Source organism: Ambystoma mexicanum, chromosome 10 (genome assembly GCF_040938575.1).
Source record: "Ambystoma mexicanum isolate Mex_15411 chromosome 10, UKY_AmexF1_1, whole genome shotgun sequence".
Taxonomy (NCBI): Eukaryota; Metazoa; Chordata; class Amphibia; order Caudata; family Ambystomatidae; genus Ambystoma; species Ambystoma mexicanum.
In genome coordinates, this window is record NC_090932.1 from 194931862 (window position 1) to 194955897 (window position 24036).

At 44.5% G+C, this 24036-nt stretch overlaps 1 protein-coding gene across 2 annotated transcripts in view; it reads right to left on the reverse strand.

The window, feature by feature from the left end:
• Positions 1–24036, reverse strand: part of PPP3CC (protein phosphatase 3 catalytic subunit gamma) — a 1509833-nt gene that overhangs the window by 308534 nt on the left and 1177263 nt on the right. For both annotated transcript variants that reach the window (XM_069617714.1, XM_069617713.1), the window contains exon 12: positions 7294–7391. In XM_069617714.1, the coding sequence (XP_069473815.1) occupies positions 7294–7391 (98 nt within the window). The remainder of the gene's footprint in view (positions 1–7293; positions 7392–24036) is intronic.

The window sequence follows — 24036 nt, forward strand, 5'->3', positions numbered from 1 at the left end:
CACGTTATGGGGATAGGCTGATTCAATTTGAGCAACAAGTTATAGAAAAGAGGTGAGTTAGGCTGTGCATCAAACTGTTGCGAAAGGCTGATGCTGAACAGCTGAGCACAGCAAAGTATAAAGTTATTAAGTAGACTTGGTAGCTCTCAGGTAGCGTACTGAGGTAGATGTTCATATAGTGGGTAGAGTACTATTCAGCTGGTCAATGGGTATAGTGCTGTTGCCGGTGGACGTTCGTGTTAACGGTGTTCGGCTGTGAAGGAAACATGCCCTTGTTGTAATGGGTAGGTTCGGAGTAAACATGCGGTAGACTTATATCAAGATGAAAGGGCTTGGGCGGGAGGGCTCAGTAGCCTGTATGATGCTGGTTATAGGAGTGAGATGAGCGTTAGCGCCATTGGACAGATAGGACAAGCGCTTACCTCTTTGGGCTTGTAGAGAGCGGGCAGCGTCTGTAGGCCCTTGGCTCCGCCGGCACTGACAGGCACGGACAGGAGTGTGCCTCAAGTTGTGTGCCTTAGGGAGATGTGACGGCTCTCGCCTTCCGGCGCCCTGCAGGACCAGAAATAGCCGGGTCCACCAATGGAAAGGCCTCAACAGCGGCCCTAGTTGCTTAGGAACCAGGACGCTAACGATGCAGCGGCCATTTCAGGAAGGCTTCTGGCATCGGGTTCAAATGTAGAGCGAAGAAGGGACAAGTATGGTTGTAGCCAGGCAGCCTGCAGGCATATCAGCTTTTGGAAGCAGGTAGGAGAGCAGCGAGACTGCTTATCAAAGGCAGCACAAATACCTGTGAGCCTCAATCGTCGTGTCTCCGGCTGAATCAGGCTGGTGATGGTCGCTGATGGAGTGGGCTCCTGCCCCACATGGATCCTGCAACTTTCGGAGATGACACTTATATGCTATAGAGGAGACAAGCAGTTTTTTTGCTTAAAGCTAAACTGCTATGAATTTACAGAGGATTCCCAGCCTGACAACGGGGAATATTCATGAGCATGTGAACCATGCAAGACCCCAAGCTATAGAACAGAGAAGAAGAAAAAGTACTAGACAGACAGATTACAGATCTACTAAGAAAGAGGACCACTGCACCAGCATCAGTCGGCACAGTAGGCTTCATAAACAATATGTTCATAGTGAAAGGCAGACAGAAAACAAGACAATTGATAAACCTCAAATTTGAATGCATTTCTGATATAGAGACACTTCAAGATGGAGGGAATCCATCTCATGAGAGACGTTCTGAAGAAGGGAGACTGGTTGGCGCAAGTAGATCTCAGGGATGCATACCTGACGATACCAATTGCACAGGAACACCGCCAGTTTCTCAAATTTCTCTGACAGGGACAGATATTGGAGTTTACAAACATTCCATTCCGTCTGGCATCTACGCCTTGATGTTTCACCAAGCTGATGATTTCAGGGCATCAGACTGCTTGTCTACCTAGATGGCTTCTGTTTGATGTGTGATAGCAAGGAATTATTACAACAGCAGGTGACAATAATGACCAAACTACTGCAAGAAATGTATTTCCTGATCAATTGGGAGACGTTGCAGTGAACACTGATGCAACCAATACAATTTCTCGGCTTCATAGTGGACATGAACCAGGAAACTCTCTGTTTGCCACTAACTAAGGCAAACATGATCAAGAAAGAGATCAGATGAATTCTAGCAAGGGAATTAATATCACCAAGGGAACTAACCAGATTAGTGGGTTACCTTGCCACCTCAATTCAGGCAATTTTTCCAGGTCTGCTCCATTATCAAGCCCTACAGCACCTGAAGAATCAGCATCTCAGGAGGGAGGCATTCATACGAACAGAGAATCCCAATATCTCCAGAAGCAATGACAGAATTGTGGTGGTGGTTTCACCACATGGAGGACTGGAATGGGAGAGCGATATTTGGATCCCTCCCAGACCCGATGATAGAATCAGACGCCAGCCGGTGGGGCTGGGGAGCCTGGTGTGGGGAGATGACAACTGGAGGAAGATGGTCAGAGAAAGAACTAGATCACCACATCAATTGCCCAGAATTGTTGGCAGGTTCCTTTGGAGTGATATGCTGGCCCCAACGCAGAACACAATGTTGTGTACTGCTAAGGATGGACAACATATCTGTAGTAAGACATATCAATAGTCTGGGTGGGATGAAGTCCAATATAATAGCTCAAATAGCAAAAGAATGTTGGAATCAAGAAAGCATATAAAGCCGCTTGAGCAAAGTGGCATAACTGGTGTCTGGCGAGGTGCGTATATCCCACTGGAACAGATGCAATACACAAAGTAAACTTCCTAGTGGCATTAGTAGCTCAAGGAAAGGCTTACAGAATGATTAACACTTTTCGTTTGCTGTAAAAGACCAGGTACAACGCTTCCAAGGGGGGGCGGCATGTGCATGTATCAAATGCGCAAGTAACGTGGTTACTTCAAGAGTGACGTGGGTGGTGACATCGGGAAGGGTGCATAGAGGAACACAGAAGCCAGATCAGAGCGTGAGAGACGTCCCATGCGGGAACGCCCACAGGGATGGGGGGTTAGTTACTGTAATATTGTAGATTGTATAGTGTAGGTACAGGGTGGGGGTGTAGGGTGCCTTAGGGGGTAATATTATAAGGGGCATTGTGCAATAAGTGAACAGTAGAAAAGCCATTTTTTGTAGGCACACATTATTTTGCACACAGCTCGGAATAAAAGGGCTGTAGGTTGTGGTGACAGCAGTGTTCTTTTTTGACTATTCAGCAGAAACAGTGAGCAAAGTGTTGCAAGACTACGGTTCCCAGAAGAACGCTGTCCCATCGAAGTCGCTAAGAGATACTTTTGAGGCAAATGAGCAAGGCACCTGGGTTCACGATAAGAGTTGGCAGAGCAATAGAAATCAAATACGAATAATACAAATCCAGCTACAGTGTGGTATAATTGCTTCAGACTACACTTAGCAGCAAAGTGCGAGAAGGGATCTGGGGGGCCAGAGCAACAGGGTACAGGGTGTGGGGCACACAACTGGGAGCCGGCTAATCAGGAGAGAGGTTTCAGTGTACCTAGGGAGCAACATTGTACAGTGTCCTTGCTAATGCCTCCACATCGTTGGTCGGACTCAGTGCGACTGTCTTGCCCTTTGCAATCTCAAGATGTGCTGTCCAATCTGTATGCAGCAGTTTATCCCATTGTAGCTTGGACATTGCCAACCAATGGCTTAATTGTGGGGCAGTGTGATAAGGTTTGTGATGTCACAAGGGGTGTCGATGTAATTGTGGCCAAAAGGTCTACTGTCCAATCAGGGTCACGGAACACATTTTTGTATATAGGGGACTGATTTAGTCCAATCTGCGCCTGTGACCTCCCTTAAAAATGTAACCAAAAGGTTGTATGGTAATTTGGCAAATTATGTATAAAATGTGCAGCTGTAGTGGGCGGCGTCAAGAGCTCACTTCGTTTAGTTCAGTTGCAGGGGACTGTCTGAATCGTGCTTTCCAGCTGGTCAGGTCAAATAAACATGCGTTACTTCTTGCTTGGTGTACGCTCCTTTTCTGGATTGGTTTTTCGTTCCTGTGGTTACCTTTACCAGAGGTCCCCTGGTACACATTCCGCAACATCAGCAGGCCACACTCAGGTGGAGGGCCGCCAGATAGGGGAACATCCTTAAGTCTGCAGACCCCTCAGGGGCATAAGGCTCCTAAAACCACCAGCGTCTAAGTACACAAATTATTTCCAAATTGGCTAGATAATGGCATGTTGACGAGGAAAGCATTATCCTCAAAACTAACAATGCTGTTCTGTCTCACTTTGTTGCAAAAGAGTATTATTGGATGCCAGAGCATTGGAAGTTGATCAGAAATCTTTTTCCCCTTCGGATGTCACTTTTTATATCACCAGGATGACAAAAACAGGAATTAAGTCAGTGACTTTTGCATCATTTCCTGGGCAACCTAAACTGTGGCTAGTCAGATGTCTGGCAACCTATGAAACCATGACCAAACAATTTAGACCATTGGGTGTGTCCCCGCTACTAAGCGCGCTGTGAAAACCATTTGCAGCAGTAGAACCGGCGACCTTAGACAGGTGGGTAAGATGGAGCATGCAACAAACAGGCACCGATATTAGAACGTATGGAGCTCACTCAGAGGCGTGATGGCTTCTAAAGCATACAGTGTCAGCGCTCGTCTGGAAAACGTACTCAAGGCAGCAGATTTGTCAAATGAGTCAACATTTAATTTTTTTTTTTATTTTCGACCAATCGACTACGTATCTTCGTTGGTGGTAAGCAAGCTTTAAACGAGCATAACCCGAGCCTGCGGTCTTGACATAGAATACAGATTTTCCATACTAGCACCATAGACAGTCTATTAAAGACATGGAGGCAAAAGATTATCCCACACTTACAATTGCTAACTGGAAAGTGAGTGCACAAAGAGGATATTGATGTAATGCTAAGTAAATGTAATCTTTGAAGTTAAACATGCGATTGACCACAAAATCAATGGCTGGTCTCACTGTTGTTTTTACATGTTCCCACAGTTACCGAAGCCAATCCGGCAGGTTCATGTAGAGAGAACAGATGGAGAAAGAAGTTTTGGCATCTACCAGTTGGGGCTCATAAGTTACGCATCTGACCTTAACCCACCTGTAACTTTTGCAACCAGTATGTTGTGTGTATGTCTCCCCCCATCTCCATAGTTGCCTGTATGCTGTGTGATCTCTCCCCCTACCCCCATAGTCACCGGTATGCTCTGTGTGTGTCTCCCCACCCACATAGTCATCCATATGTTGTCTGTCTGATGTCTGCCCCACCCCCTGGTCTCCCCTATGCTGTGCGATGTCCCCTGACCCACACTCCCTTGGTCGCCCGTATGCTGTGCGTCTCCCCCCACATCCCTTGGTCGCCTGTTGGCTGCATTACTTGCTAGCCATCCTGCTTATGTAACCGGATTTGACCTTATGCACTGTATGTGCCGCCGCCCTCCACATTGGGTTAAGCTGCTTGTCTGTGCCACCTATTCTGACTCTTTGCATTACCTGCTTTCCCCACCCCTCAAGTTGGGGCTGGCTATCTTGTTTATGCCACCGGATTGACTTTATGCATTGTATGTGCCGCCACCCTCAACATAGGGCTAGGCTGCTAGTCTGTGTGACCTATACTGACTCTTTGCATTACTTGCTGTTGCCACTCTTCAGGTTGGGGCTGGCCATCATGTTTATAACACCGGATTTGACACTATGCATTACTTGCTGCAACCACCCGACAATAGGGAGTTGGTAACATGTCTGTTCATCACAAGCAATTAGGTTAACTAAGTAAGCCTTCTTAACGGCGCCGCGATGCACAAGTGTAGTTGTGCGCTTTAGAAATGCAAATAAATAAAATAAAAAATACAGTTAAACAAGTGCTGCAAAAGAAAGGAGGACGTGAGGAGTGCAGAATATGTTAATGACTGTAGAGGAGGATGATTGGACAGGGGCGTCACGTGAGAGTGTGTTCATCCTATCAATAACAAACTACAAAAAAGACTGACTTCTTGGGAAATGGTTTTTTCTTAAAAATTGTTTTGATTGGCATATGTTTCGAATACGCTGCTCGAGAAGTAAAGGAAAGAGCTAAGCATAATCCTTTGCCTCTGTGTCTTTAAGAGAATCAGGACTATACATAACGCTAGTATGGAAAATCTGTATTGATCTTCTCACATGGCCCGTTATCTCAATATTTGTACACCATTCGTCCTTCGGTATGTTCATCACGAACCAAACATTTTTTATTATTTTTAAACATAGTGGCCGATGGTCACTTTCAAAACGTTCCATAATTTCCAGGGATGAGATCAAGTGCCAGTCCCCTATTGTCACCAGCACATCATCTATATGAGAGAGTACGTGTTGCCTATGAAAAAAGTGGGGTTGGAAGGTCGACCCCCCATTGCTCTTCCATTGTATGCCCTTACTTCCAAGTTAAAAAAATACACAAGAAATGTCCATTGCGAGTTTGTATGGTCTCTTTGGTTTTGTAGGTTTTAAAATCAGGATGTTACATATTTCCTCTTCCACACCTGGTATTGATATGATGACATCAAGGGGCTCAAACTGTAGATTTAGATTTAAAAGTATATGTATATTTTCCCCACATTTGCCTCTGGTTTGTATAATACCTCTTTACACAGTTCTATCTGTAGACATCTGTGTACAAGGTCTATTATATATATTTAAAATCAGAGCTGAAAAAAACTGACTCTTGATATAGATTTAATTCCTGTACATCGGCCAGCCCAGTTTTATGCTCAATAACACTATATTTTATTGTTGGATCAACACATGTTACGAGACCCTACCTTCGGTCTCCCCTGTGCTCCTTTCAATAAAGGTTTATAATAGCAGTCTTTTGTCATTTTCAGTGGTGTTTTTCCAGTGTTTTCACAAAAATTCAAAACCTGTGTGTATCAGAGTTTATACATTTTTGGGAGACTAATGGAGCACAGCAGTGTTTTTACAGTCCTTTATGAATTTCCAGTTCAGGTTCCAGGATGTGTGAGGGCGTGTGTGACAAAGAATGTGCATGGGGCCCCAATTTGCATATGTATTTGCATTTGTGTGAAATCACAGAAAATGATGTTAAAGGAAGTGATGTGAGGCTTCGATACTTGATGGTATCATGTAAAGCAACATTACAAGAAATTGTTATGAGTAAACCAAAAAGCAAGAGACGCACAAATCCATGTTAAACCATTTTTTGTAAACACATATATTTGCCAGTGGTCAAGGGCTTGAGAAATGTTGGCCGGGGTTTATTGGATTCAACTGAACTTCAGAAAGCCTAGGAATGTTATATTCCAGGAATTAAGACACAATTGTTGAATCAGATACTGGCAAATGTCCTATTCATGACAATGTTTCTTATGGAGAGTCACTCAATCCCTGGATATTGCATTAAAGCAAAGGAAAATGATCCGTCACACAGAGATGTGGACTATGTGACCAGACTTGCAGTCAGGAATGTTTGAACTGTAAATGAAATAGACTAATTTAGACAACGGTTTAATAAAATCAGGTGGAAAATATAGCATACAAATGCCAAAATAGTGCAAGAAAACAGTGATGTAAAAAGCAGTGCAATATCTTGAAAACACAGACAAAACTACTGTGAGGTCATTAAGAAGGTTCCAGGTGGGGTAGGGGTGGTAACTAAGGCCCCTCTAGACTTTCATCTGACAAAGAAAGGAGCCATATGATCTAGAACTAAACACAAAGAACAACATGCACACGGCTTATCAGTCATGCATGCTCCTTATCCTTTGTACTCACCACTCTCCAGTGTCTGTCGGCCCCCAGAAAGCACGCCCTGGGGCAAGGTCCCAGTCGGGGTTAGGCCTTTCAGGGTCAGCACACTCTCACTCTCTTCTCTGTAGCAGAAGTGGGGCGGGGGGGGGGAGAAAATGAGACATCAGAATCTGGTATGCGCCTGCAATAGATCCTTAATATGATACAAAAGGACTGAAGCCTGAAAGCCATTGAAACAATAATGCAATGGCCATTCACTGTGGAACTCGGCAGGAACACAATTGTGCTGCTTATTTTAGACCCCTCTCAGGATTTTTGGCCTTGCACCACTTTTTTTTGTTTTTTAGACACAGCTGCACTAATTATCTCCATTTTCAATCTTTATCAGTAATTCTTGGTTGCTTTTCCCTTCATTTATCTCCTTCACAAATTATAAGGACTAGGGATTATTATCAATGAGAAGCAACCTGCAGGCCAACTTGAACGTAAAGAAAGGGCCAATGTGACCCATAGGTACTGAAAGAAATATGACAAGCTACCATTTGTCTATAGATTTGTACCGCTACAAAGCTATACATTTCAACACATTTACAAAGATGCAGCAGATCTTTGGTGAAATGATGTTTCAATCGTGCTTATTTTTTTTAACTGCATTATGTTTGCAAATTGTTTATAGCCATGCAAAACCCTCTATTCACAACGTTTTTCACGCTTTTAAACTTTATAAAAAGTACGGTTTTGAAAGGTGCGCTAACATTTTGCAAACTATAAAACCGATATTTACAAGAGTTCATAATAAATCATGAAACCTTTTCAAGGCTATGCTGGCTGGATGTAAATCACATGCAAACCTACAGTAAACTAATCTTGGCATGCTCACAATCTACATCAAAAGATCCATTCAGGATTTTTGAACCTTTATACACAAACGTTTGTTGAGTATTCTGTATGCAGAACGTTTAACAGCATGTTAATCATGTTCACAAACTTACTTTGGTTTATAATATTTTGCAGCTTTTCAAACGATAACCAAGACTGGTTTTAAAGGTATACAAAGGTTTTGCAAGTTAGATGTTTGAACCCTGCTATTAGAACTACTCACTTGACGAAAGTCCGTTATCTACATGGATCCATATTCTTGAATCTACTTTTTCCAGTGTCCACACCTCAAAACCATATGTAAAAGGTGTTTTCAATTTTAAAAAAATATTGCCCTTGCCTTCCTAATCTTAAGCCACAACATTGCTTTACAGTACTGCCACAATTCAGTTGCCAGCTTTTCTCAAGCAGAAGTGTCTAGTTTAAACATCAGAAAGAGGGCGCTGACTAATGGCAATCTATTGACAATGCTTCCTACCCAGTATGTTTAAAACTATAGTCACTGGGAAAATAAATTGCTCTGTGGTTAAAAACAAAAGTCTCTGGCAAACAGAAGTCCCTGGGGCACAAAATGTTCAGGGATACCTTCCCTGGATATACACTCATCTAGGTTGTTCAACCTTCAATCGTTCTTTTTAGCTCCTTGGTCAGTATATTAGCTATTCAGCCCACTGGCCCCCCCGCCCCACACTCATCCCTTTTGGTCTTCATCTGTTGGGAGAGTCACCTGCATGGGTCTCAGGCCCTACGTGCTCCTCCACATTAGACTTTGGCATGCAAGAGCAGTGAAACAACGTTTTACTCAAGAGACTGTCCGCTAGAGGTGCTCTATAGGTTGGGTCTGCTTCTCCTGTCTAAGCCTCTATCTTGGGGTCATGGCTCTAGTCCCTAAAAACTGTCCTTGTCTACCTCCGGGACAAGTCTTAATGATCTTGTGCATATAGAGGCTGCATTGCTATGTCTTCTCTTCACTGCCTCGACATGCCCGTGCCTCCACCCAATCGCCTGACACAACCCCTTGACTTCGAGTGTCATTTCAGTTTCTACTTCCTCTCGGATCACCACCTCGGTTCGTCAACATTGCAATCTCCTCAACTATTCTTCCAACCTCCTCCTTGACCCACTGCTCTCTCTCCTCCACCATCTGCATGATTTTCTCCTGCCAACCTCCTGTCGTAATATGCTGCATAATATCCTAAAGCCTTTTCTTCTCTGTTGTGACCTGCAACCACCACCTGAACACACTTCTTTCCCAGGATGTCACCACCAACCTTTCTTTCTTAATATTCTCTCCCACCTTGCTGCACATGTTCCTTGCCTGTGCACTCTTTACTCCTCTTGTTTATCTCCCCCCTACAAACTCTTCACTTTCCACCATCTCCATACTTTCTATCACCTCTAGCTTTCTCTCCTGCTCTCGGCCAGCTTTTCTCCAAGCTCCTTTCTCCTGCTCTTACCACTAGCCTCCTTCAATACGTTGCCTCCAAACTCCCTCTCTGCAGCTGTAAAACTACCTTCTACTGCTGTGCCTGGAACTCGCTCTTATACAGGGCTTGGTTTAAATAGTTGTAACCCAAATGGGTACAACAGGTCTGAGCATGCTCAGTGGCACGGAGTATTTGTAGACATGCCCCAACTACATAGTCTTTAAAAAGTGCAGCCGCCATTTTGGATCACTGTCTGCAATAATCTCTCCTCTGAATAGGGACCATCAGCCGCTCTCCTCTCTTTGTGTCTGCTGCTGGAAGCTCCCCCTTTTAGGAATTTGCCGAAAACTCTGGGTGGCTGTTGACCTTGAGGGGTGGAGAGGCTGAAGAGTCCATTCTAATGGCATTAGACTTGGGGGAAGGATTTCCCCAATTATGTTGAACTGAGGAGGGTGGCTTCCCTTTCTTCTGCTCCTGCGGTTATAGGACAGTATGCCCGGGGTAATTGCAGTCTTCTAGGAGTCTATGTTGGCCAATGCGAGAAACACATCCTTCAAGTTCAGATCTTCCTTCAGCTGGAAAGGGAGATTGTGGGAGACCTAATCCTTCTCTTACAAGCCTGTTGACAAAGGTCTGCGTAGCATAGGCTAGACATGGATTCTCTGATGTTCTTCTAAACCCTAGGGGCATGTGTGGGGATTATCTCCCTCCTGGATCCCTAAGTGACTCTCCTGGATCTAGTATAGATTTTACGTCTAAGAACGGATTGAAGGCGTTTTAGTTTCTGGGTGTTGGGCTTTCCAAACTTTCCAGAGCTACTTAGTCTAGGGATACTGCTGCCGTTGAGGAACTGGGATGGCATCTCCAGGCCTGTGTGACGATGACCGTGAGGTCACTTCCTCACATATTCCTCCCTGCCCCCATCGCCAAGTAGCTCCCCTTCAGCTTTCTCCCCCACTGAGGTTTCCATGATGTTTTCTCTTCCAATTGCCAACGCCCTGGTGATCTTATACTCTGGAGTCTTTGGAGACACACCATTAGTTTCCTTGGTCTGGGTTCCTCTGACTTTCTTTCCAACACTTGCAGGCTACACACTGGGGACCTCTGCAAGTCTGACACCTTTCTAACACAAAGAGCCACAGGTTAGGTAGACTCACTGCTTTAAGTAGGATTTATCACCCTCTCGGGGTGCACAGGTATGAGTGCAACTTCAAAGGGATACCTTTCTTGCCCTTATGAATCCGTATTTGCAGCCCTGGGTAAACCTGTGTGGTTCGATGGGCACACTAAATGTCCCTTTTGCCATTAGGTATACGAAGGAATGGAAGAAGGTAGTCACCACAAATGGAGCTTTAATGAGTCGATTAGAGCTGGTATTCCCCTTTGAAATACCTGAATTGTAAGATGGCACTTGCTGTGGGTGTCCGGAGTGTTATGTATGAAGGCATGAGTGCATGGGCTGCCTAGACCCACATCGGTGGTTGCTTCACTGTGGGGATTTTAACCATGACCACCTTCTGAGGGTATCGGGTAATATCGTCCCGTATATAATGTCACCATATATATATATATATATATATATATATATATATCGCCAGGAAATAGCATAGGCAACAACATATATGGGGACAATATATGGGGTGAACTGGAGCGGGGGTTGCGGGAGTGTCCACCGCTCCCTTTAAAAAGATTAAAAAGAAAAATGTCAGGGCTTGTCCCCCATAATAAGTTCCTTATGATAATATCTCCGCAAAAACCAGCACCATTCAAGCATGGCGAAATTTTTGCAGGGACATTATCACATGGAACCCTTCAGAAGACACCCTTAATAACGCTGCCAACTCATTGATGGTCGGGTGGGTTAAGACAACATCCATGATCTCCCTTGATGTCCCCGAAAAGGTACTTTCAGCTCTCTTTTGCTCATACAGAGGGTTTGAGATTGCACCATTCTGGTATTCTGTTACAGTGCGCCTTTGAGGATGCCGCTCTCTGGGTCTCAGACAGGCCACGTCGGGCACTTGTCCAAAAACCTCTGGGAATCCAGGTAGTGTTTAGGTCCAAATCTTCATCCTCCAGACACTCCTCTCGTGGAAGCTGGTCAGATTTCTCTGCAGAAGCAAGGAGTGCAGAGAGACTTAGAGATGATGAGGGTCAATTTGAGGTGCTTTTTGGTGATACCCTTACATTTGTACTCTCGCGACTGACACTTTTGCTCCAAATCTATTTGGAAATTGGAATTTTTTAATTGGAGATTCTGTTTTGTTAACATTCAGTTTGTCGCACAGGTGTATGCAAACATGGAGACAAAGAGCTCCTCAACTCCGTTAGTAAAAATAGAAAACTTTTTGGTTTTGCTTGCACCTTTCTTTGCGCCAGTATTTCCTGTCTTCACATATATGACTTATGCTAGTCCCAACAAATAAATGAAAGCATTCAAGTCTGTCTGCGTATAGATTTTTTTTCTTTTTGTGATAATTCTAGACCCTTTTTAGATGACACGTGTTTCGGCATTACACTTTGCTTTTCTCAAACCCGGGCATTTCCTAAAGTATTGCGGTCCCGATAGTCTGCTTTATTGCAGTCCAGTTAGTAATTGGGGTCAAATCCCATCTGCTGAAAAAAGTCGAGTCAGTTAGACTTAGAGATAATGATATCAGTCTCTTTGACAGCCCTCTAAAGGGTTTGTCTCCTGATTCAACTGCGCCATCAACCCAGATGGCAATGGCAGTATCTCTCCTTTCTTGTGTTATCGGTTCTCTGGGACAGGGTGTCTTTGAAGGTGCTGCGAGTGGACACACCTTGCGGAACCTCCATGTCCACCAAAATCATAGCAATATGGGAATTTGACCTTCTATTAGGGATACGCAAGCAGACACCGTCAGCAAACCCTCATCTCAGGCTCCACCATGCTCCCTTCATCTCCTACTTGTGTGCATTCCTACTGCTTGATGCCAGCATCAGGATGGGTCAGGTGTAAAGCACTTTGTGGCGATTAGAGCACTGGGATGACCGCCAGAGTCTGTTGTAGCAGAAATTGTCACGTCTGCCTCCCAGTTTTTCTTCCAAGATCTTCAGGCATCTCAGAACTCCTGGAGGAGTTAGTCTACAAAGTTGAATCGTCAAATTTCCCAGGATTTTCATCGGATGCATAGCACAGGTAATCTCAGTTGTATGTCTGAACGCAGGGAGTCAGGGAGTAGTGGTAGGGACAGGACTCTGTAGCATCCAGGTGGAATCTCCAGGTGTAGGATTGTTTTAAAGAGGTCTCTCTCCTTTCCTGGGACATAATGATGGGAGGTAAAAACGTGACAGACTTGGCTCCAAGGGGCATACCGAATGGGCATTCGTGCTTCCGTACTGAGGCAGGTGAACACAGGCCTGCGATCCATCGGGTTACTTGCCCCGTTGGCTCCTTGGACTTCAAGGCTTGAGTTTGAATCATTTCCGTGTGAGTGGTGGGCATGGGTTGAACTCTCTATTGGGTTCCATGATTCCACTTTGTAACAAATGCTAAACATGGCATGAGAGACCAAGTAAAACGTGGTTAATTTTATATAGAAGGATGGTGGAACAGTTTTTGAGTCTGCATCCCAAAACTGACATTCCATTGGGTCAAAGCCTTTGAGAGCAGACAGAATTCTCAGGGATTTGCACGAAAGGTCTCTGGGACTTGTCTCAAGGGATCAAGACAGATTGCTCTCGAGCTTAAGACGGAAGTCTCTGGGGCTCATATATAAATTTGGAGGCTCTGATGGAAATCTCTGGGGCTCTCACAGAATTCTTTGGAGAACAACCAAATTTGGGATCCCTTCACAGGGTATCCTTGTTTCTCAGTTGTTCACTCGCAATACATTTTTCTTGGATCCTTGATCTGTATATTGAGCTCCCTGACTTTTCACCTTTGTCTGTAGGGGGACACCGTGGCCTGGGTCTCAGGTCCAATACACACCAGCAAGTTAGGCCTTGACAACTGGCAGCTTCAAGTGGTATAACAGTGCTTTAAACCAGAAGGCTGACTCTCGAGACTATCTCTGACTGAGGAACGGATGGATAGAGGGAAGGGAATGGATGGATCGATGGGAAGCAATGGATGGACAGAAGAACTAACCGTTCCAGAAGGGGTGCAGCCCTGATCGTCCCAGAGTGGTTTCCTGCCTCTGTCATCCCTATGCAGGCCTACTCCTTTTTTGTATGCCTCATATATATATATATATAACTTCCTTAACATCCTGATCAAATATGCCAGAATGGACAGACACAAAATACTGGATAAAATAAAAGAAGTTACAGAACAATTGCAGAGTCAAGAGGAAAGTGAAGAGGGGAGAAATCTACGAATCAACATGGAAAAAGGATACAAAATGTTTGAGGACGATATCAAATTACGTAAGCAAAGGAAATTCATACGTGATAAAAATGATTACGAACAAGGAAGAGTATTGACCTTTGCCAAACGCTTTGACACACTAAGGAAAAAACTTCCTCTACAAGCCCCAATGTCTACAAACACCAGTTCGATAGAACCATCATCCTCAGACATCGATACTACTGAGAGTGAGAGTGAACAACCTTTGAGAAAATTAAATTTTTTAGAGGAAATGAAGCTGTTGGGTATGGATGGCAGACTAAACAGTGGCAAAAAAACAAGAGGCAGAGGCCGAGGCAAGAATTCGAATCAAAGAGGAAGAAAAAGACAAGGAGGGGAAGACGCGGGATCTTTAACAAACATGGAAAAACCGGAGCGCTTAACACGCTCTGGAACAAAGAAATGAACTCATCCATGACAGAACTACCCGACATGTCCATAATTAACCTCTCCTCCCATGAGCTGACTGCGGCTGAAAATCAAGTCTTAAGACTGGGACTAAACTTTTGTCCTACCTCTGTGTACGATTATGCTGAAACCCGCATAGATTTTGATAAATTTATGCGGAAAATCAGACTTAAAAAATTCTTTGCCATGTTTCCGCCAAAACCTAAGACCAAAGTCTGTCACCCAGGACGTACTGATGTTTCCATACAGGACACTCTTACCCTGCGCATCCTTGAAGATTTGGAATTTGAAAACACAGATTTGATGACTAACACAGATTTGGAATTTACTAATGCAGATACAAGTTGGCCAGGCAAAACAGCGCTCAAAATTAAATCTAAATTTAACCCCACGTTCAATCCGGGAGGCCATGTTGAGGCATTTCAGGACCTGGTCATTAATGACCTTAAAAAAATTCGGAAGTCACGGCAACCTGTGAGAACAAACTTGACCCCAGCCCAACAACGCACACTTAAACAACTTGGGGCTATGAAAGAGTATATCATCAAACCATCAGATAAGGGGACTAATATAGTCATGATGAACCGGACTGATTACATCAAGGAAGCTCATAGGCAATTAACAGACAAAAACTGTTACTCAAAATTACAAGCTGACCCTTCTGAAACCATGAGAGTGTTACTATCAGACCTTTTACAGACTTGGAAGGAGAGAGACCTGCTAGACGAAGACATGTGTACATATTTACAACCGAAATTTCCCACCATTCCAACGATTTATTTTCTGCCCAAAGTACACAAAAGCTTGACAAGACCTCCAGGCAGACCTATTGTCACACTATGCGGGGCACTGTTGGAAAACCTATCGCGGTTTGTGGATGAAACACTGATTACTTTTGTCACCACCTTGCCCTCCTACTTAAGGGACACTAAGGATTTTTTGAGCAGAATAGAGGGTATCCCATGGGAAACTTCCTACTTGTTAACAACTCTAGATGTGGTCTCTCTCTACACTTCAATTCGACACGAAGATGGCCTCAAAGCTTGCGAGCATTTTTTGTACACCAGGTCTATGAACTATATGCAACATGGCACCATGATATTGGAGATGATTAGATTTTGCTTAACCAATAATTGTTTTTTGTTTAACAAGGAGTATTTTATCCAACTTCAAGGGACTGCCATGGGCACCACGTTTGCTCCCTCATATGCTAATCTAACTATGGGGTGGTGGGAGAAGTTTGTTGTCTGGCATTCAGGCAACACTTTTTACACTGACAAAATAATCTTATGGCTGCGATATATTGATGATCTGTTTGTGATCTGGGATGGCAATGATCAAGAATGGTTAGACTTTGTGAGGATGCTAAACATTAACAATCTAAACCTCCAATTTACTGAGAACCATAGCAAGACAGAGGTAGTTTTCTTGGATATTGCAATTAAAGTAGCTAACGGAGAAATAACTAGCAGCCTACACAGAAAACCAACCAGCTCAAACATACCACTACACGCAAAGAGTAGCCATCCCACAGCCCTAAAATGGAGCATTCCGTATGGCGAATTTATACGTATACGTAGAAATTGCTCAAACATCAACACCTTTGACAGTGAATGCGCTTGGATGGCCCAGAGATTTAAAAATCGTGGCTACCCAATCAAAATATTGGAAAGAGCTTTTTTAAAAGTTAGAGACATGGATCGTTCCCTCTTACTGACTTCTAACTCTGTGCAAACGAAAAATCCAGAGAATACAGATACACGTTTAATTTTGACCTTTGGTAACGGGGCGCGTAAAATTCGCCAAGTATTACAAAAGCACTGGCATGTTCTAATATTAGATGAACACTTGGGCGAGATTCTGACACCCAAAGTAAATATTACATTTCGTAGGTCACCCTCAATGAAAGACACCCTGGTGCCTAGTTTCATGAGCCCTCTGATTAATCAAACAGGAGCCAGTTGGATGAACATCAAGAAACCGGGCTTCCAAAAATGTTCCAAATGTAAAGCATGCACCTACGCAGTCAATACCAGCTGTTATTTACATCCTATTCTAGGGAAGAACATTAAGATTGTGTCCAGAATAACTTGTGAAACCGAATACGTGGTATATGTGTTGAATTGCCCATGTAACAAATGGTATGTTGGTAGCACCAAAGGACAACTCAAGTTAAGGGTACTACAACATATCAGGGCAATTAAACATGCCGATCCAACTTACCCTATGGCTCTACATTTTAAGCACCAACATGGGGGCCAACTAGAGGGTTTTACTTTTTTCGGCATACACACAATTACTAAACCGCTCAGGGGAGGTAACCGCGAGTTAGCATTACGACAGCTGGAAACCAGGTGCATTTTGGACCTAGAGACTAAGAAACCCAGGGGTCACAATTTAGATGAGGAACTGTATACCTTCCTGGGAACATGAATCTTAAGTTTATAATGTCTCTAAACCTGCTCTTACCATTCGGTACATGTCCCATAGTGGACTCCTGATGCTACTAGTAAAAATGGAACTATTACATGTTTATTTACGAAATATTGGGTTGGTACTTTGCTTTCATAGCTGTGATGCAGTTTTTTAACATTGGTTTTTAATAGGTAACCACATAGGTTTTTATTATTAGAGGTTGCCATAACACAGAGATTTTTTTAACTTGACTGTACCTGTTTTGTGGCGTCATATCGATGATAATCCTATGCGGACTCCATAATAGAAGGGTTTTACCTATACTCTATTGTCGATACATCTTTACCTCTATAAAATCCTTGGTGCAGACATATAGATTTATATGAAAGAGACACATTCTTTACCTTTTATACGACCAACATGGTTCTCTATTTAGCATTATGAATTTGGATGTTTTATGCACTATGCACTTTATGATCCAGCAATTGTTTGCACGCACTTTGCACTTTATAAAAAGGAACCTTTTGCGGAATGATGAACAGAGCAGATGTCCATGCACATACCTCAGAATGTGAAAAAATCTAAATTTATAGAGATTCGCTTTATTTGACATATATTGGATAATGTATCCATTTAGTAAAGCATAAAGCTGAGAGGCTTATATAAATAAGAGAGGTATGTGCATGGACGGAGAGCACTATGCACTTTATTTTATTGCTGCTATGCATGTAATTTCGCTGCTGGAATGCTATTTTTGCACAGACATCCAAATGTTTTATACTTGGCAATTTTGCACATATCATTACCGTCTATATGCACCTAGTCCGAGGTCTACTTGAGTACGCTAGACTCTAGTTTGCATAGGTTACCATTGCTAATTTACGATCATGTAGCTAGGAGTCACATCTGACCAATTCCGCCTTTTTGATGCATTGACAAACGCATTCTTAGACATATAAATTATGTCTAAAAACTATGGCATATTGCTGAAATTGAAAAATGAATGATTGATTTGTGAAAATAATGCAATATTTTTATATCACATACTGTGTGTCTACTATGCGCTTACAAATGATGAAAGTAATTCATGTGGCACATATTGGAGGACAAAGTTAGAACTCCTTCATGAGTAATCACATACTGTTGAATCGTTCCAATATGGCTGCCTTACAAAACATGATGAACGAACAGTCCATAGCAGGAGGACACTCTCTATGTGAAATCAGAGAGTCAGCCGGGGGATAAATTGCAGTCCATTCTCTGTGTTGTTGGCAAACCCACGTGATCAAGCGGTCTGTGTACCGCGAAACGCGTCGTTCTTTGTTTTCCTTCCTGATGTACTCACACCAATAAAGAAAATGTGTTGCCAGGAGTGCTGAGGAGTTTCTTTCCACTTTCTTTTGCTGCAAGGATACTGGTTCTTGATTGCAGCTGCTCTCTGGAGTGCATTCCACCTGCTGTCTTTTTCAAAAGGCATTCTTTTCATATATATATATATATATATATATATATATATATATATATATATATATATATATATATATATATATATATATATATATATCTCCGCTCCGGCCCAACTCACTCTGCAGGGCACACTTTGGATGTTCTGATCTCTTCAGACCTTCCCCTTTCTATCCCTCTCACCACTCCTCTCTCCTGGAGTGATCGCTTTCTCCTCTCCAGCTCACCCTCTCTACCCCTAAGGCCAACTCCAGCACTGCCACCCACCTTCTCAGTCATCCGACCCATGAAGCGTGTCAGTTGAGGCTTTCGCTGCCACTTTCTCACACCCGTGTCTGACTCACACCCTGACACAGCCCTTTCCATGCTCCACTCTGCTATATCTGATACTCTCAACGTACTTGCCCCTGTCATGAGGATCCGCTTGAAGTCCAAAGCCAATTGCAACTCCTGGTATGACTCGGACCTCGTCACCCTCAAACGCAAGTGCAGGGTGGCTGAGAGGAAATTGCGTGCTTCTGGTACATCCTCTGACAAACTGGCCTGACGCCTGCTAAAAAAGGCAATCCCGGTTCTCTTTCCGCACCAAGAAGAGATCTCACATCGAAGCCTGCGTCTCTGCAGCATCTAACAACTCGGCCGAACTCTAAAATCTACAAGGAATCGGCCAATCCTACTGCAGTCTCTACCTCTCCTGTCCCTTCCCAGGCCCTCTGCACGGCTTTGGCTTCTCATTTCATCTCTAAAACTCAGGACATCCTGTCCTCTCTCTCTTCCCCTCCACCCTCTACTCCCTGCTCTTCCTCTGGCCCTTCTTCGGCCGCCTCTCCTCCCACCTTCTCTGCATTTCCCCAGTTCTCCCCAGACAAGGTTTCTAGACAAGTCCGATCTATGAAAGTCTTGTCAAAACAGGTTCATCCCTGCTCCTCCAAAGCTATCAAGGACCACATCGACTCCCTGGCTCCTGCTCTGGCCAACTTCTGCAACCACTCCTTCGCCACTGGAGTATTACTATCCCCCCTGAAGCACTCCCGTGTGCACCCTCTTAAACCCTCTGCAGACCCATCCTGCCCGGGTAGCTATCACCTAATCTCCATCACTCCTTTCCTGGGCAAACTCCTGGAAAAGCTGACAATCTCCTAGCTCAATCTCCACACTGAATCTGTTGGTTGTCTTCATGATCATCAGTCTAGCTTCAGGGCTGCCAGAAGCACGGAAACTGCTCTCCTGAACATCTGTGAAGATCTTCTCTCCAACCTTGATTTCAACACCCCCTGTGTCCTCATCTTGCTTGATCTCTCTTCTGCCTTTGACACAGTCAACCATGCCATCCTGCTCAACCGTCTCCGTGATAACCTGGGTATCACCGGTCAGGCCCTGGCCTGGCTGGCTTCTTTCCGCTCTGATCGACCCACCCAGGTCCAACTTGTGTCCTTCCTTTCCTCTATCTGTACCTGTGGTGTTCCCCAGGGATCTAACCTCTCTCCCTGGCTGTTCAACCAATAACTGCCACTTCTTGCCCACCACATTGCCGCTCTCTGCCTCAACTTCCAGTGCTATGCGGATGACACTTTGCTCATTTTCAGGCTACCTTCACCCACCTCTTCTCCTTCACTCATCTCTGATTGTCTGTCTGCTATTCAGGAGTGGTGTGCCGCCAATGATCTCTGCCTTAATGCCAGTAAGACAGATTATTCTCATCGGCACACCCGCTCCCTCCTTTCCTGCCTCTCTCTGGCCGGCCTCTCTTGGCCCTCTTCCTGCTCCCACCTGCAAGGCTAAAAACCTTGGGGTCATCTTCGACTCTACACTCTCCTTCTCTCCTCACATCGCTGATGTCTGTAAGAAGTCACACTACCAGCTGCACCTCCTCAGAGGCATTCTTCCTTTCCTCACCTTCCCCCAGAAGCTCACTGTCTCTCCAGAGCTTTGGTTCTGTCTAGGCTGGACTATTGCAACAGCCTCTTTCTAAATCTGCCTGCTTCTACTCTTCACCCTCTGCAACGCATCCAGAACAGGACTGCGAGACTTGTCCTCAGCCTCAAGCCCAGGGATCGTATCTCTCCAGGACTGAAATCTCTGCACTGGCTCCCAGTGGCTGGAAGGATTAAGTTCAAAACCCTCTGCATTGCCCACAAGGCCTGCTGGGACCTCAATACCTTCAACTCTCTCTTCCTAAATATCTTCCTTCTCGAGCGCTTCGTTCATCTGCCTCCAACTCCCTGAGGGTCAGTCGCTTCTCCAAGCAACGAGTTGGTGGTAGATCTCTTTCTTCGGCTGGGGCCTCCCCCTGGAACAACCTCCATGAATCTTGAGGAGAACCATCTCCGGTTCCGGAAGCACCTTAAAACCTTCCTCTTTCCTTCTGCTTTCTCTCCCCCTCTCTCCTGCTGAATTCCTGGCTGTAACTGAAACTACACTGGTTACCTGACCACCCTTCTGATCTCAGGCCCAGGCCCCGCCAGTTGCACATCTCTACTGCCTCCTTGGCAACCCCCGCACCTGGGGACTGTTTTTCTGCATCCCTACAATCCCCTACCAGCCCTTATGTCCTGCACTTGCCACCAGCTGGCCGTATTTTTTATTTATCTTATTTATTCTATTATCCCATGTACTGCACTTTTCCATTCCCCCTTTCCCCCCACTTTTCCCCTTCCCCCTTCCCATGCACTTGCACTATCTGAATGACACCTGGCCTAGTAAGAAAGTTGTCTGTCGTCCCTCTGTTCCCCTGCCTTGCCTCGTTATAAATGCCATATCATATCGTATCATAACGAATGGATGGAAGAGAAGTATGGATGCTATGGATGGAGGAACGGAATGGATGGGACATACGGAACGGATAGAATCTAAGAATAGGAAGAAATTGGTGGAAGGAACATTGGTGGAAGCATCCCTGCTTCCAATGCTGTTGCTATATATCCATATCCCCTCCCTGTCACTGTAATGCCTATCCCCATGTCTCGGTGTCCGGGTGTCGCCCTTTCCCTGCCATCCTGTTCATGTGCCTGGTCTCGGGCGCTTTAAAGATAACCATCATATCACATCACTACACTACACTTACTCTCTTCTATACACCATCATTCAACTAGAACACAGCTATACCCCCGACTAATTCGGCCTAGCTGTTCACATACGAATACGACTACATGAACACCTCATCACCCTAATAAAACGCAGCTAGTCAAGCATATTCCGGCCTAGTTGCTCACAAATGCGTCCTTCAGGCCTAACGCAGCCAGAACCCAGTCTGGATGTCCACCCACCAGACTGCACACATCCAACTGATATATTCAGCACCACATCAAACGCTAGGATGCAGCTAACATTCGACAATTACATCAGCTGCACACATATCTGTTGCACCCACGCACCCTACGATACCATCTCTCTCTACTGACCAGAAATACGGTTCCCGAGGGCGCTCAACCTACCAGTGCTTTGAGGTCATACCAATGATATATAGAGCGCTATATAAATGCCAAGTAATATAACAACAGAGCTTCTGTATAGGCTTGGTCTGCCTCTCCTTGCTGTCTCCCTGTTTTAGGGTCCTGGCTGTAGACAAAAAAACACCAAATCCTCACCCATAACAGTCTAGTGAGTGTGGAGACCTCTATGCTCTTGCTCTTCTTTCTGCCAAATGCTCATCACTCCACTCAACCTCCTGTCACACCCACTTGGTCCATGATGCGATTCGCTGCTTACGCCCTTGATCTCTACCACCAAAATTCTCCCCCTTAATCGCTTTTTCCTCATTAAATCTTCTTCCAACACCCTGCTTGACACCTCCTGTCTCCTCCAACTACCCACTAAATACACTTTGGCCCAATACTCCTTCCGATGTCCTTTGTAATACACTCCCTAACAGCTTCCTTCTTTTTCCCCTCTGTTGTTCCTGCCAACTCCCGGCTGGACACACTCCTTTTCTTTTCCATTGATGTAACCTCCAACCTCCTACATAAAGCGCTCCTCCTCCTTCCTCTTGATGTCACCACCAACCTACTGCTAAATACACCCTTACTCTGTTACTTTTATGTTACATACAACCCGCTCTGTAATATTTTCCACCTCCTCTCCACAAATGATAATTTCTTCTGTAATCCTTCCCTCCTCATATTTGCCTTCTACCACCGCATTCTTTCTACTGTTTTTCCAAACCCCTTCCTCACTTTCCCTCATCTCTTTACTTTCTGTCATCTTCAGGCTCCTCTACTGTTCTCTGGCAATTCCTTAGCACACTCCTGCTCTCATCTCCAGACTCTTCCAATGTTCCATCTGCAAACTTCAACTTGCCAGCCCCAGAACTCCCTTCCACTGCTGTGCTTGGAGTTAGCTCTTACACAGGGCTTGGGGCTTGAATGAGTGTAATAGGATTGTTTGGATTTACCACATGAAGGGTCTGTGCATGCTAAATTACAGGGATTCTGTGGAAACCTACCACTCTGGAGGAAGTCTTTAAAAAGGACAGTTAGTACCTTGGATCGCATTTTAGAATGATCTCAACACTGAAAGGCTAGATAGAAGCTCTAGTTCATCAAATAGGTCTGCTGCTGGAAGGTTCCCCTTTTTCGGAATCTGACATGGCTGAATCTGTAAACCCTAGGTTGGTGCTGAACCTTTTGCTTTAAAGGTGAGGAGGGTGAAGAACTACATTTCCTACCTTATGCTTTATAAGACAAACATTACTCACAGTAATCGTATTTCTGAGGATTGTATCTGCGTCGATTCACATGCTATGCATATAGTCTGACATCTAGTGGTAATCGCAGAGAATTGCATCTTTTTATTGAATATCGAAAGGGACAACGACATGGTTGTGACTAACACTATCCCTAAAGTGACATGTAGTGTACCCAAAATCCCTCACGTGTTGAGGTGCCACCAGTTGTTTTTTTCGGCCGTGAAGGAGCCTTATAGTCTGCTTGAGCGAGGACAGAAGAGAGAAGGTATAAGAAGTCTATGTTCATTCTACTCCAAGAGGGGAGGAAGTGTGGGCGCATGTGAATATAAGCAGATACAATCATCAGAAATATGATTACGGTGAATAATGTATGTAGTCTGATGCTTGTGGATCTGCTTAGAATCACATGCTGTGTATAGACTAGCGAGCAGTACCCAGAGATGGTGGTGGGATGTGTGAAGGAACAGTAGCAAAAATATGTCTTAGCACTGCTTGTACCACCCGAGAATCAGACCTAGATTGTGTATCTAGGCAGTAGTGTTGTGTAAAGGTGTGTACAGAACTCCAGGTTGCTGCTTTGCAAATAGAATCTAGAGGAGCATTTGCAATGAATGCTATGGTAGCCCCTGTGCCCCGAGTCGAGTGAGCTCTAAGCGTGAAGGGTAGATCTCTCTTGGCAAGAGTGTAACACAGTGTGACGTAGTTTACAATCTACTTGGAAATAGCTGACTTAGAGACAGGGCCCCCTTCTCTACAAGCTGCCAATGATACAAAGAACTGGTTTGTTTTTCTTAGTGGCTTTGTCTTTTCCAGATAGTAAATAACTGCTCTCCTCACATCTAGTGTTTGGTGACTCCTTTCTGCCAAGTTAGTGGGGTTCTGGAAAAAGGTGGGTAGTTCTATGGACTGGTTTACATGGAACTTTGAGATGCATTTGGGCACAAAGTGTGGGTATGCGCGCAAACCTACTTTGTCTTTGTGAATCGTGATGAAGGGGTCCTGAACTGAAAGGGCCTGCAGTTCACCAACTCTTCTTATAGAGGTGATCGCCATTAAGAAGGTGGTCTGGTAGGTGAGTGCCTTAAGGCTTTCCTTGTGCAGTGGTTCAAAGGGAGGTCCCA